This window comes from Squalius cephalus (genome assembly GCF_949319135.1).
Source record: "Squalius cephalus genome assembly, chromosome: 7".
NCBI lineage: Eukaryota > Metazoa > Chordata > Actinopteri > Cypriniformes > Leuciscidae > Squalius > Squalius cephalus.
This window is the reverse complement of record NC_137128.1, coordinates 44182122-44198817: the sequence shown is the minus strand read 5'-3', so window position 1 is coordinate 44198817 and position 16696 is coordinate 44182122. Positions and strand designations below refer to the sequence as shown.

Sequence of the window (16696 nt, the reverse complement as noted above, 5' to 3'; positions counted from 1 at the left end):
ATAAACATATAACGTATATGCATGCAAATATTTCTTTATATAATATTTATATATACAAAATAATTATAGATAGTACACAAACATATTATTTAAACACAAACTTTTATTTTGGATGCAATTAATCGTGATTAATCTTTGCCCAGCACTAATTATGACATTTAGAAAAATGTAGCATTGGTGCATGTTTAAATAAAAATAAAAAATAGCTGAGAAAATGAACACGAACATCAGTTTCCACAAAATCACAGAAATGGGAGTATTTTGTTGTTTGTCTGGACGTGTCATCCAGTTTGTAGTGTTGTAAAGCCACTAGTGAGTACAGGCGCTCGCTGTAAACGTCGTAGTCCTGTTGTTGACTTCAGGAGACAGTGATTATTCAGGCCGTTGTCATAGGAACGCAGACAGTAGCTGTAAACAAACGTCTCCATCAGTCTTCACGACAAAGCCCTTGAGAGAAGTTTCATCGTATTTTTGCTTTTCTGGTCCTTAGCAAGCCTTTAGCAGAGAGAGACATCGAACAGCAGAGAGTGACCTTGTAGTATTATTAAAAAATGTGTTTGCACATGCTTATGTTATCTTCAGGTGCCAAGGTTACATGAAATGTGAGGCTGGATGGTAAATATTGACCCTCCATTAGAGACCCGAGCAATTCATTAATGTTGACTGAAGCAGAACACTCAGAGGAAGCATCTCTGTAGCAGCTAATGTTCAACTAAACGCAAGGACGGTCTATCTATCTGTCTGTCTGTCTGTCTATTTGTCTGTCTGTCTATCTATCGTTCTATCTATCGTTCTATCTATCTTTCTATCTGTCTGTCTATCTGTCTGTCTGTCTGTCTGTCTGTCTGTCTATCTATCTATCTATCTATCTGTCTGTCTGTCTATCGTTCTATCTATCTATCTATCTATCTATCTATCTATCTATCTATCTATCTATCTATCTATCTATCTATCTATCTATCTATCTATCTATCTATCTATCTATCTATCTATCTATCTATCTGCAAAGCATTGCAAAGTGTCCTTATAAGGTCCTGAAAGGCATTATAAAACTATTACATTATTAAATGTATAAATGCCTAATATATTATATTTTAATATGATCTACTCTAAGTATTTTGATGTGAAATTGTCTTAATTTATTTCATTACATTATGAATTAGCTCACAGGAATGAGAACACTGACATAATTTAGTATTTTTCATTATTACATACAGTGTTTTGGACTCTACCATGATGTTTTGCCACAGTATTCTTTGAAAGGACCCTGCATTTTAAATATCGTAGTATGTGAATTTGCTAATCAAACAACTCCCAAGGTATATTTTAAAATACCATGGTATTTTAATCCGATCCTCACAGTATTTTTGTAGTAAGTGTAGTGAAGCAGATTCAGAGCAAGTCTAAAGATGCGTGTGTGTTGTGTCAGGCAGCAGATGTCCCGTGTTCTCCCGGGTGTGTGTGTTAGTGACTTTGGGTCGACCTCAGTTGTGTCTCGGCTCAGTCACAGCGCTGGACTGCAGCGTCAGTCAGGACAGATCAGCAGATATTAGATATCAGTCAACCTTGATAAGACTCAGTATACGCGTATACCCACATTATTCCTGTGGATACAACTTCCATTAAGCTGTAAACAATCAGTGAAAGACTAGCCATATGGACGCAATAATATATTTTTTAAACTGTGCACAATGACATTACATTATACCATGGTCTGGGTGAATACTCGATTCTGATTGGCTACAGGGTGTCCATTAAAAAGTGATAGAGGACACCTAGTAAATAAACCGTCAGGCGTAACCAGGGAAACCAAGTTATTGTTTGTAAAAACTTTAGATTTCGATTGTAAAACTAATTAAAATATAAACTAATGTTTTAAAAATGTGTTATTTGGCAAGTGACCATGGTATAAGCCGGTTAATGCCCTTTGAGGTGTCCATTGTCAGGTATTAATGAACTTCGGCGTAGGCACATTAATACCTGACAATGGACACCTCGTCGGGCATTAACCCTTACTTATTCTACTCACCCTTCAACAATTGAACATTAAAAGGATATTTAAAAGTGTAAAAGCGTCAACAAGGTACTTTCAACAGACCATGAATAACCCCAAAAGCGTGAATCTTTCCACAGCAAAATCGGACGGTTAAATATCACTGTGGTAATCTGTATTATGTAACATACGTTTCCTTAATACATTTTTTATTTTATTTTTATTTACTTCAGCATTGCGTGATACTATTTCAAAGTGATTTCAGTCATTTTGACAGATATTTAAATGATATTTACCTGTGAAAACAAACCTGGAAAGAGACGTGAGGATTTGGGGAGAAAAAAGGAGAGATTCTTCGTGCATTCCGGTGAATTATTAATGGCATATATTGTAAATTAAATCGGGAGAACAGACTGTATATGTTGACCTTTTTCATAATATTACAGCGGATTGCAAAGGAAAAAAGAAGATAATCACAAGGAAAAGAAAGCAGCGACTGAAAAGAGCTCTTGCCATAGATATTCTTGTTATAACAAGTTAAAATACCAAGTGTTACGTTATTCTCACGTTATTCCTAAATAAAACATGAAGGAAAACTGACAGCTCATTGAGTCAAACTGACGGATCAGCTTTATTTGTAGGGCAACCTTATGATTTGAAATGATTTGTTTCAGTCTTTTTGAATGGAAGTTCCCCAAACCGGATGTGCCTCCCATAATTCAAAACGCAGTAAACTCGTCAGGAATAAGGTGGATACAGCAAGATTTGTGCATACCTAAAAATCTCAAATCAAATGCATGGATGTTGTTTGCCAGAGGGGCTGGTCCGAGTATTTCAGAAACTGCTGATATCTGTAGGGTTTACAGAGAATGTCCTGAAAAACACTGGTGTTACTCCTGTCTGAGAACAGAAACTGAGTCACACGGGCTTGCCAAAACTGGACCATAGAAGACTGGAAAAACATTGCTTGGTCTGATGAGTCTCGAATTCTGCTGCGACATTTGTGTGGTCAGAATTTGGCATAAACAGCAAGAAAGCATGAATCCATCCTGCCTTATGTTGTGTAATGATGTGTTCGATATTTTCTTTAGGCCTTTAGTACCAATTGAACATTGTTTAAACACCACAGCTTACCTGAGTAATGTTGGTGACCATGACCATCCCTTTATGACCACAGTGGACCTCTTCTGATGGCTACTTCCAGCAGGATAACGCCCTGTCACAAAGCTCATCTGAAACTGGTTTCTTGATCATGACTGTGAGTTCACTAAACTCAAACGGTCTCCACAGGCTCCAGATCTCAATCTAATTGAGCAGATTTGGGATGTGCTGGAACAGGAGATTCACATCATGGATGTTCAGCCAACAAATCTGCAGGAACTGTGTGATGCGATCATGACCATATGGACCAAAATCTTTGAGGAATGTTTCCAACACCTTGTTGAATCTCTGCCATCAAGAATTAAGGCAGTTCTGAAGGCAAAAGAGAGTCCAACCCGGTACTAGCAAGGTGTACCTAATAAAGTGGCCGGTGTGTGTGTGTGTGTGTGTGTGTGTGTGTGTGTGTGTGTGTGTGTGTGTGTGTGTGTGTGTGTGTGTGTGTATATATATATATATATATATATATACTATGTGTACTGTATGTACCTAATAAAGTGGCCGGTGTGTGTGTGTGTGTGTATATATATATATATATATATATATCTGAGTTGGACTCCCTTTTGCCTTCAGAACTGCCTTAATTCTTGATGACAAAGATTTAAGATATATAAGGTATATAGGTATATATATATAAATATATATATATTTATTTAAGGTATATATTGATGGCCCATATATATATATATATATATATATATATATATATATATATATATATATATATATACTCAGTATATTAGTGGGGAAATGCACAGCATATAAAAAAAGACTGTTTGCTAAAAGAAAACTCATCCTGCTGATTTGAGTGGCAAATTCTGGCTATGTGCAGATTAATTTGGTGTAATAAAGTGTTTTTCGAATGTGGAATAAAGAATGGCTGAATGTTTTCTGCTTCCTCCACAAAGACGTCCTGCTGGACGGCAGATGGAGACGAACCTCACCCAGAGTTTCAGGAAAACACTGATCCTGGACCTGTAGACACAACCTCAGCCTTTCTAAACCAATTGACACATTCTGATCTGAGATTCTGGGACATTTTTTAGGGAGAGAGAATAACCTCTATCTGCAGCGAAGACAGATGACTGAAGCTTTGTGCTCATGCTGAATAGAGAGAGAGTTTCCGCTGTGTGTAATTTCATCACAAATGCTTTAACACAACTAAAGTCCCTTGAAAACACATTCTTGCCTGTATTCACCATCACGGAAATTATCAAACGTTTACATGGAAGAGAAAACACTTTTCTGTGGGTGTGACTGTAGGTGCAAATATTCTTTGTAAAGCTATTTTGGAACAATATTGCATGTGAAAAGCACTATACAAATGCATTTAATTGAATTGAAACCATTAAAACCCCCTATTCACACCTAAAGTGAAACAAAAAAGACTAAAAGAAGTGATCATGAATTATCCATCAACACGTTCATTTGAATATTCAGCAAAAACTAAAAAATAAATCACTCCGGTACAGTGGTTGGCACTTGTTAATTTAATTTTTTTTAATTCAAAATCCTGCAAAAAAAAAAAAACGCAGCACGTGTTTCACACTAGAACTAACACGGCAGATCAGTTGATTTACACACTCTAAACACCTTAAAAACATGATTTTCTACTTGTATGCTACCTTTAAGTCATGTCTGTTTGGGTAGAATATGAAATCATAAATATATTTCTGTATTCATTGTAATATATCTAAGCTGTTATAGTGACTGTTTCTGGAAACAGGAAAAAAAAATCCCTTTTGTTTTGATCTGTTTCCGTCATCCTGATTTAGATGTGTGTGTGTGTGTGTGTGTGTGTGGGGTGGAGGTGGAATCGGAGGACGGGTGGTGATCTGATTTGGGACAAGGCCAGACAGCAGGATTAGTGGACTGTGATTATCTAAGCCTGAACGCACCACTGTTGTGAGCACTATCTGCCATGCCTCTATCTGATTTTCTCTCCTTGTACTACTCAACCTTTTTTTCTTTTCACAAGAACATGCAATATTTGTGTTACTCAGAGGTTGCTCTATACATACTCTACCTTTCAAAAGTTTGTGGTTGGTAAGATTTTATATTATATTAAATATAGTCTCTTATGCTCAACAGGGCAACATTTATTGGATCAAATATACTAACAGTAATATTGTGAAATATTATTATAATTTTTAAAACAACCGTTTTCTATGTGAATATATAGTAAAATGTAATTTATTCATTACTCTAGTCTTCAGTGTCACATGATCCTTCAGAAATCAGAAAACGTATATCTGCACACGTTAATCAATTCCTTTAAAATGAATGTGGATAGCAGCTCAGATCATTTGATCTGGGGGAAATTTGATGAGAAATGTCGGTAACACTTTATTTTACAGTGTCCTTGTAACATATGTTACATGTACTTACCATTGTAATAACAGTAAATTATGCATAATTACATGCAACTAACCCTCAACCAAACCCTAATCCTACCCTAACCCTATAGTAAGTACATGTAGTTGCTTAATATTACTCAGTACTTAAATATATAGTTACACTGTCTGTAACAATGACACCTTAAAATAAAGTGTAACCGAAATGTCCATATTGACGTAATAATTCAGTAAAAATCTAGATTTTTCTCTATAAAATCTTATTACTAAAGGAGACACAATTGAGATATTTTCCGTCAGTTTGCATTAGCACTGTATTGCATCTCCAGCGTGTGCTGGAGTTCAGCATTATCACTAAGCTACACCCGTTACATTTACATAAGTCTTAACAAAACACATGCACGCAGGCTGCAGAGTACAGGCGTGTTGTGATGCCTTTCCAAAATAGATAATCGTACATATATAAGAAGGACTGACTCCAGAATATCATATTCTTGTCCCACGTTTGAATTGTGAATAGTTGCCATGTGTTCCTCTAGAGCAGATGCGTGGCATTATCGTTGCAGATGTTTTGTAACTGTATTTGTGTTTGCATGCTAGCGAGGGCTGGAGAGAATTAGACCGAGAGTATTTTGCGCACTAATGCATCATTACATTTGTGTAACATGATCAGTGTGTGTGCATTACTTATGCTTAGACGTTGCAGTCTCTCTGGAAATTACAAAAGTCATTGCCACAATGCTGGTGTGTCCTGGTTGGTTTCCAAGGCATTGCAAATGGAGTTTTTAGCATGTTTGGCAGTTGCTAGAGTATTCTAGAGGGTTCAGTGCATTCAAGGGCCCTATCTTACACCCGGCGTAATGCAGCGGCAAGTGTTTTTTGCTAGTTTCAGCCCGACGCAGTTATCATTTTCACGTCCAGTGCCACGTTGTTTAAATAGCAAATGCATTTGTGCGCCCATGGGCGTGCTGGTCTGAAAACGAGGTGTGTTCTGGCGCATTATTGGCGCTTTGCTATTTTGAGGCAACAGAAATAGACTGAGCCATTGACCAACTGAAACCTGCTCTAAAGTCAATGGCACAATATATATATTTTGTTATTTAAAGAGCGCATTAGTAATGTGCGCCTATAGGCGGGTCCACAACGCGCGTACACTCTGCTTATTAAACACACAGGGACGCACAGCAGCACACACACATGCCAAATATATAAAATAAAAGGATTACAATGTAAAAGATTATTATTGTGTACATAAAGATATGGTGTAATACGACTTGTCCCATAGATGTTCTGCTTGCGCACGAGCAGATCCGTTTGCGCTCTGGAGACGCGTTCGGTCTTTCCACTATCAATTTCCGTCATATAAATAGCGAATCCGCCATGGCGTGAGCGCAACTGGCATTTAAAGGGAATGGGAGATGAGACTCTGATTGGTTTAACGCACATAAATCCCAAAACACACCCATTACTCATTAAGAGAATAGGGACAACACTTTTAGACCATGCGCCTAGTGTGCCGACCATTTTTCCCGTCGTTAAAGTAGCAAAAGTGGATTCGGACTCGCCCTAAGTGAACTCGCTTTAGACCATGCGCTTAGATCGTTAAAATAGGGCCCAAGGTATTCAAACGTATAAAACTCAACGCAAGTCGCTTTGGATAAAAGCATCTACCCAATTGAATTAATGTAAAATGCAAGTGTAAATATACAGCTCTGCTCAATAAGACACATGATTTGAGGAATCATTCATGTCTGGTCCATGAGTTGCACACTAAAGTTCAATAGTTTGTCTGAGGAGTAATAGGGATTCTTGACTAATGTTTGTGTGGCAGCTAGTGGTGATGACTTCATTGGAGGGTGTCTGAACGTGAATGGGGGAATTGTGAACTGTAAATTGTAACCATATTGCAGACTCAGCCAAGCCCACATAAAAATCACCTCATCATCTCATCTCCTCCTTTGTTTTGGAGTTGTATCTAGGTTTTCTCTCACTCTGTTGCTGTGTTCACTCTGTTGCCTGTACCCATCTCACACTTTCCATCTGTCTGGCCATAAATGATTCAAGCTAACACAGCCATCAGCAGCAGCTATTTAAGTTCGGCGTATGACTCAAGATAGACCAGCAGTAAGCAGGGCAAAGTTTACCTAGTACTTACATTTTTGATTTAAGTAAGAGCTCATGTGCGGTCAGCCAATGATTATAGCAACATAATTGGATGCGTTTATTTTTCTGTTAGCTTAGCTACCAACACATTTACTGACTAACTTGCTCAGTACGATTCTCTTGAAACTGTTGCTTTGCCGTGACAGTAGTTGAGACGGTTCATGCTAATGTGTGCGCCTCTCATGGCAACACTGAGAAGCAACTCATGTGGTTCATCCGGCTTGATTTCACCCAATATGTAACAATCTGAAATATATTAAACTTCATTTGGTTACACTTTATTTTACAGTGTCCTTGTTACATATGTTACATGTACTTACCATAGTAATAACAGTAAATTATGCATAATTGCATGCAACTAACCCTCAACCAAATCCTAATCCTACCTTAAATCTATAGTATGTAGTTAATTAATATTACTCAGTACTTAAATGCATAATTACACTGTAACAATGTCACCTAAAAATAAAGTGTAACCCTTTATTTAAGGTATCATTGTTACAGTGTAATTATATATTTAAGTACTGAGTAATATTAAGCAACTACATGTACTTACTATAGGGTTAGTTTAGGATTAGGGTTTGGTTGAGGGTTAGTTGCATGTTGTTATTACTATGGTAAGTATGTAACATATGTAACAAGGACACTGTAAAATAAAGTGTTACCCTTCATTTTTCAGCTGATTTGCTGTTCACCATATTATTACTATTCTTGTCCAGTGTGCTCTTGATCATGATTAAGTTTTCAGGCCACAGCCATTTCTTTTAATGTTTAATCCTTGGTAATGTTTGGCTACCATCTTGGTTTTTTCCTGATTCACATATGCTGCCTTTCATTCAATTCAAAATCTAAATTTCGAATTCCCATTTTGCAAAAGAACGGCGCTTAAAGTTGAACGTCCAACTTGAAAACTGGAAATCCCAAACTAGCATGGTTTATTCTTTGCATTTTAGTTTCCAGATTTTCTTTTCTTTTATGTATAACTAGTGTAATTTTCTGAGATATAAAGAAAGAATTCGGCTTTGAATGCAACGTATGCCGAGTTTCATTCAAAGGTCTGCCATAAGGACCAGCACCTGTAATTCACATAATAATAATAATTAAGCTTGATATGATATTCAAAATTGATGGTTTGATCAAATCGGATGCCGGAATGAATCATTTATTTACAAAAGCTTCTGTCTGCCCCCAGTTGTTCATGAAGGTTACCAGTCCGGGTAACTAGAGTTGGGAATTAAATATTGCAGTGATATTTTTCATTTGATTACAATTTCTGCACCTGAACTTTGTTCAGTTGTGCAATACTAATTTGTTTATTCGTTTTTATTTTATTACTGTTAACTTGTCTTTAATAATGTTTGATATTTATATTAGTTAGTCCAGTTGTTTTTGCTGTGGTATTTTTGTTAAAACCATAGGAAATTGTTAGTGTTCTTTAGGCTGCTGATTTTTCATAAAAATCAGCTGCAACAAAATGTTTTGCCAAAAGCAATATGTTTGATATAAATGTTTGACTAAATGTTTTTTACTTGACTGGAATAAATCGAAACTGGCCAATCCAACCCTACTGGTAACTGAAATGAAGATGTACATTTTGTCAATCTACCTTGTGCACTTTACCTTGTCTAACTTTGCTCTTGTTGTCTTTCAGACTGCTCTGCGGAGGAGAGGCAGTAGAGAAACTTTCAAAGATAAGAAGTCTTTAACTCAGGTGTGTACAAACAAACACAGAGATCAATTCACAGGCCTTATACAGAACAACTCAATACAACACAAATCTAAACTTAAAACAAAAAACAGCCCAATGAAACATTTTTATTGAAAATATTTTGCACCTTAAAAAATCATTTATTTAGATGTTTTTATTTATGTATCCATTTGATTGATCCAAAATTGTTCAAACTAATTGTTTTTGTTCATTGAAATAAAGCTGAAATAAAATAATATTAGATGGAAAAAATAAAATAAGTTTGTTGATTTACTAAATTACTAAAACTGAAATAAAAATGAATTAAAGTTAAATAGTTAAATTTCGAAATGATTGGTATTGCCTTGTACTGTACATTCACATATTTCTTACTTTTCAGGAGGACAGTGCAGATCTGCGCTGTCAGCTACAGTTTGCCAAGGAGGAATCGGCCCTTATGCGTAAAAAGATGGCAAAAATTGGCCGTGAGAAGGATGAACTGGAACAGGAATTGCAGAAGTATAAATCAGTATACGGCGATGTGGACAGCCCTTTGCCCCTGGCGGAGGTGACCGGTGGAGGACCTCACACCACCCGGGAAGCCGAGTTACGGTTACGGCTCAAACTGGTTGAAGAGGAAGCCAACATCCTGGGGAGGAAGATTGTCGAGCTGGAGGTTGAGAACCGTGGCCTCAGGGCGGAAAACGAAGACCTACGCTGCCAATATGAGAGGGATTGCTTTGGGCGCGAACCCTTCTCAAGTGTTCCTACCTCACCGTATGGTGGCGATGCCCTGGAATCTGCAAGCGAATTGCGACGGCACTTGCAGTTTGTTGAAGAGGAGGCAGAGCTGCTGCGTCGCTCCATTTCTGAGATTGAGGACCACAACAAACAACTGACATCCGAGCTCAACCGCTTCAAATTCGGGCCTAGCCAAGCCGACCGGGAGTCCGAAGGAGCTGAGGGTGGAAGTGCTGGTGCAATCAAACCTGGTAACGGAGGAGGTAATGGTTTTTCGGGAGCAGGGAGTGGCGCCACACTCCAGGAGGAGCTGAAAGCCGCAAGACTCCAGGTCAACGAGCTAAGCGGGAAGGTCATGAAGCTTCAGTACGAGAACCGGGTGCTAATCTCGAATATGCAGCGCTGTGACCTGGCAGCACACTTGGGAATACGCACCAGTAGCCCTGATGTGGATAGTGATCCCGGGCGAAGGGAAACGGATGAGGACGAGACTGCCAGGCTTCTGCTGCTCCACCCTAAACGTGAGGGTCCTGTTGGCGGTGAGAGCGACTCTGATGACTTGTTTGAGAAGACGGCCACCTCTGGATTCGCCAGTGGCGAGAAACCCTCAGATACTGGTGAGCTGGGAGTGGCCGAGTTGGCCCAGCGGAGACGGGAAGACCGAGAGACGCTCAACAACGTCAGGCGTGAAGCTGAACGGCTTGGAAAAACAGTGGACCGGCTCATCACGGATACGGACAGTCTGATCCGCGAAGGTCATCTGGTTGTCCTGGGAGGGGATCTTCTTGTGGAGGGTTCAGAGTTCAGGGGTGATGGAGACTCTGCCGAATCGAAACCCGACTCTCAGGTGCTGGATTCGGTCAACACCCGCATGAGGGCTTTCCGTACAGAACTCCAGCAATTCATGGACAAAGTGGACCACCTAGGGGAGGGTCTACGGGATCGTGTCGATGACCTTTCCCCCATGCCCAACCTCACTGAATCTAGCAGCTTCCTTTCCACCGTTACCTCCATGTCAAGAGACTCGCCCATCGGCACACTGGGAAGGGATCTGGTGACCGACTTCCAGGTAGGATATGTGTAACCCGACCCTTCATCTTTATTCAGTGTTTGCAATCACATGACATGGCGACTTCCTTTTTCCTTTGCTGCTTCCTCATTTGAAAGTCCCTTTTTGAGAATGCATACACCTTTGTATTAATTCTGCATCTTCATGTCCATATACTGCCAGTCTTGAAAGTCCTGAATGCACCACAAAGGAAGCTATTCAACTAACTTTGGCTGGCATGATTTGTCAACTCACTATATATGTAAGGCAAAAAGAAATGTTAAGGGATAGTGAAAATTCTGTCATCATTTACGCCTCATAATTTTCTTTGTTCTGCAAAACACTCAAGGTGATATTTTAAGTGTGTTTCAGCTGTTTTTGTCCATGTTATGAAATTCAATAGGAACTAATTTTTTCAAGCTCTAAAAAAGATGTAAAGGTCATGTCAAATTAATTCATATATTGCGACTGGTATATTCTAACTCCTATGATTTGTGGTTTGCGTCACTGTATTTGATGTAGTCTATGTATGCATGAGTTGACCAATGTTTCAAAGTCAACAAAGGCATATTTTTATCATGCAAAGTGATAGCAGTTGAGTCATATAGACACCTTTATGTCTTTCTTGCAGCTTGAAAGTTTTAAAAGTTGCATTGACTAAAGAAAATCTTAAAATATCATCGACTGTGTTGTTCAGAAGAAAGAAAATTCTACAATTTTTGAATGACATGAGGGTGCGTAAATAATGATGGATGAACTATTCCTTTATAACTCTATAAGTCAAGCTTTGCTCTGGATGCATCAATTGAATGTAGACAGTAGAAGTAAACATTTCCTTCACTGGTAACACTACTACCTATTGCTAAAGTTTGATTTCATCAAGCTACGACTGCAGGCATCCATGCAAAACCCTAAATAAGTTGTCTCTGTTCTCTTACCCATGATAAAACTCATCAGGGGAAATGGAAATACTTGCTTGATGTGTGGAGCTGTAGGCAGAGTATTTGACTTGTAAAGCTGGTTATCCAGTTGCCTTGTTTTACATCAGTGATACTTCTGATCATTTGTTACAAGTTATGTGTGAAAAAGATCCATGTGAAAGATTAATGGGAGTTTTGTGAGAAGAGTAATGTTCTGATAGACCTGCTCTGAGATTAATGAGACGGTAAAACAGCAGGAGACACAACAGAAGACAGAGTTGGTGAGATGTTTGTGACGGGTGCTTGCTTTTTTAAATTCACTTTAAGATTAATAACCTCAGCATAACATACAGCTTAAATGTAGGCAGGTGAATAGGGGTGTAACGGTTCTCAGTATAAAAATACAACCGTACCGTTCGGCACACACTTGCACTGCGGTTAATCTCAAATCTGACAACACATATATAAAATATATTGTTGACAATAACAATGCGTAAAAAAGACAGATAGAGTTCGGCTAATGTCAATGAATACACATACTGGCTTCCCAATACGTTATAACAGCGATGATCAAAAAAACATGGACAAAACAGTCACTCTGTGTAAACTTTGTTCGTATGCTCGAATATGACCGGTCATTTACTCCGCCATCACCGGGTATTGATCGCGCACGAGCGCAGGTGTGACCTGAACAAACTAAACTCACTTGCACATGATTTAAGCCTTGCCAATTTAAACAATCAAGAGCGAGAATACAAAAATGGGAACTTGAGCGTGCTGTGAAAAGATCTGTATGTGCACATCGTGGAAACGGAAAGCCGTGTCTCAGACAACACACAAATATTGAGTTCTCTTTCAAGTCTTGCGCTTGAATGGACAAATTCACACAAAAATTATGTCAACAACATGTCCGTCTTGGTGAGCATCCTAGCAAACATAATCTGTTATGTCTTAAACGTACAGTATGTAATTTTTTTCGCCGCTAGGGGTCGCTAGCCTCTTACAATAACAAAGGCGTAGTTTGATGACGCAACATTTGCTAAGAATTATGGATCTTGTCGTCAACGTCAAGCCGACCGATCTAATAATGTTTATGGATGAGTGAATACATCAATGTTTTTATCATGACTGATATGAAGCAGGTTGGGATTGCTAAGAGACAGCTATCAGCTCCACACGCGACGCGATATATAAAGGGAATATGGACATTTCATTCTACCGAACTACACGCGAGTGCAGAATTACTACTCACAGGTCAGTTTATTAGGCAAATTAAACTTGTGAGGCGCTGTTTCACTTGGTCTAACATTACACTATCACACTAAACTGCATTTGAATGTGTTGAAATGTATGTGTTAGTTTGTCTGTATGAGACTAGCAGTAAGCTAGATCAACATTAGAATAACATACAGATCATATTCTAACATTTTATCATTGTTGAACTATATAACATTGATTAGTTTTATGTAAATGTGCTCACCTGTTTAATAAAGTACATGTAGGAGCGGTCGAAGTCTCGGATGTGGAGCTCTCGTTTATGGGAGCTCTAGGCATCTCGAAAACACCGCGCTGATATTGATTCTCGTTTTAGTTCTCCTTTTTTATGCAAAGTCTGCTTGCCATGGTCCATAATGTTTGAACGAAACAACAACAGCGTACAAACAGACATTGCGAACTACACAGTTGTCCACGTCTGTCGCCTTGGTTACTATTATCAGAGGGCTCTGGTTGCTATGGCAGTACGAGCGGAAACCAGGGACAACGCGGATATGACGCCATTGACGGCGACAAAACGGAAATAAAGAAACGGGACGTGTCTTCGAATTAAATTACAAATTTCTCCTGGTTTGAAAGTTGTTGGAAACAGTCGGGATAATGTAAGTACACAACTAAAAAATATATATAACATAGATATAGTGATTTTTGCTATTTTTAAAGCAAAAAAGTTACATATTGTGCCTTTAAGTGAACATAAACAGTCGAGAAAGACAAAGCATGTGTACAGTATCAGTGTACTGAATCAGTGCATTGTCTTAAAGTGACAGCAGCCTAATATTCCTGCTGTCTGTTTTTAATGTTAATCAAACAACAAAAGACAAGGAAATCACTCACTGCTCTTGACTGAATGACTTTTGCAACTTTAATAAGGATTAATCTTTAATTTAGTGAAATATGCAATGTTATTTTACATTTGATTAATTTATTCAATTTCTGTACCTGAAAACTACTGTTAGATACCTGAAAAGCACTGGTTATTCCATTTGCATCTTTGCTCTTTTGTCTTTATTTGTGCTGTTGCTTGAAGTTGTTTGTTCGTATTTTCTTTATTTTTAATTAATTTTCAAACCGTACTGAAACCCTGACCCTAAAACCGTGATGCATACAGAACCGTGAACCGTTACACCCCTACAGTTGAACAGGTCTGCCAGAGGCCCAGAACAACACTCGTTCACCAGCATTAACACTTTATTACCTGTGCTACTTTTATGTAAATTGATTGTCTGCATGCATGGACTATCCAGATGACCTGATGTATTTGCCAAAATGTGCAATGGGGAACACTGCGTGGAATAGTCTATCCCACAATGCAATGCACATTTCCTTTACCCACACATGACTGAGTGCCACCCGGCTCAGCCAAGATGCCCTTACCTCTCCTTTCCTAGTAACCACCATGAACACCTGCATCTGTTCCTGCCCTCTCTTCATACCCACTATCACATTTTGCAGGGTCCAAAATTGACTGTGCCAATAGCAGGAGAACTGAGAAATATTTGCCTGCCATAAATATCCCTTACAGCTGGTTTTTTTTTTTGTCTACACCGATTAAATTATTCTGCTTTTTTCAAGCATATTTATTTATCACAAATAGCTCAAGTCATTGTGTGATTTGCAGCATAATATACTGTATGAACACAAGTGCACAAAAGCTTGAGCGCTTAGCCAGAGCACGTACTTGCATTTTTCAGTGCATCGATGCATGAAGTTGATCTTGTGCCGATAGAAGCTAATACATGAATGCCAGAACGCCTGCAGCCCAAATGATCACAACAGCAATCGCATACTTGGCTAAAGTCTGTTTATGGCCTTAAACTTCACAAAAAATGTGGACATGCATTATGTTTTAAATCCTCATGTTTTCATGTTGCACTTCTTAATAAGGATATCATAATTAAATTTAGGAATGCATGATATATCGGCCACCATATCGGTATCAGCCGATATATGATTTTAATAGAAAAAAATATAAAAATTTGAAAATTTTATAAGAAAATTTGGCCGATATATTAAAGCTACACTGTGTGATATTTTCCCCCATCTAGCGGTGAAATTGTATATGACTACCCAGTGAATATTAGTTTCTGTTCCTTTCAATTCCGAGGGCGTTTTAACTCCTACGGTGGCCGTATTATTCCAAGATTAACATGGCTTCCAGTTCGACTTCGTCCAATTGTGCCTTTAAAACTATTCATCACCTGTGATCCGTCGCAGCACAGATTTATGTTACAAGGTAAACAATACTTTTTCACCATTGACGCGAGGAAAAGTAACGCAAGTTCTACTAGAGGTCGTTCTGGCGTTATGCACAACCATGCTATGGTTAGACAAGCAACTATAAAACTTCGAATTTACACAAATAGGCTGAATTACCTGTCGAGAAGAAAGCAGGCAACTTCGGCATCCGTTTTAAATCTCCGTCTTTCCATCTAGGAAAAGTTACTCCAATATTGACTTTGGTCTTGCTGATTTGCCTGTCGCGTTGACGTTTTAATTCTCTCTTTCGCTTCTTTGGCGGCTCTGCTACATGTTCTCGAAAATAGGCGTGATTCTCCATCAGCAATCTTTCAAATCTGCCGGCAGTCGCGAGTAATCTCCCCCTCGCATTCGTCACGGTGTCACTGAGTGTAAAACGCGAAAGGCGAAGCTTGAATTTCCAGGTATGTCCCTCTTTGGCGAATGTATTTTCAAGATGGAGGCGCAACATGGCTGCCGCCATTCGAGCGACTCACTCGTATGTATTATAAATGGCAGATTTTACGCTTACGAGAATACTTTATTAGTTGGTGGAAGTAATTACACATGAATGAACACATATACTTTTGATCGAACAAAGTGTTTTTTGCAAAGAATCAACTTAAAAACTTACACAGTGTAGCTTTAAAGCCAATAAATATTGTATAATTTTCTTCAGCTAAGACACTTCAGATGCGCACTGTTCACCATGATGGCTTTGAATTGCTTGAAATATTGATTGGGAACATTATAATTCTGTGCTTAGGACATGACTTTTAATGATGAGACTTTTGTTTTTGTAATCAGGCTCTCAAAAATTACACAAAAATTTCGATTTATATTTATCGGCCAATATATCGGTTATCGGCTTTCAAATATAAAGAATTATAAGTTATCAGTATCGGCCAAAAATTGCATCCCTAATTAAATCTTATTTTTATTTGTATTTATTGGCACTTGTCAGTTTTGGGCCCTGTTGATGTGGCATGATGCATACTAACATCAGTTAAAATGGCAGTAAAACATGTGTTTCGATCACCTGGGTACTGGTCTTGAGCAAATCTAAGTTTTCTGATTTGCACAGTTAATGCTGATGCAACATATGTGTGGAGCATGCAG

General features: G+C 38.4%; 1 protein-coding gene across 3 annotated transcripts in view; it reads left to right on the top strand.

The window, feature by feature from the left end:
• mtcl1 (microtubule crosslinking factor 1) overlaps window positions 1-16696 on the top strand; it is an 80613-nt gene that overhangs the window by 27361 nt on the left and 36556 nt on the right. For all 3 annotated transcript variants that reach the window (XM_079876830.1, XM_079876829.1, XM_079876831.1), the window contains exons 4-5: window positions 9320-9379; window positions 9756-11165. In XM_079876830.1, coding sequence (XP_079732956.1) covers window positions 9320-9379; window positions 9756-11165 — 1470 coding nt within the window. The remainder of the gene's footprint in view (window positions 1-9319; window positions 9380-9755; window positions 11166-16696) is intronic.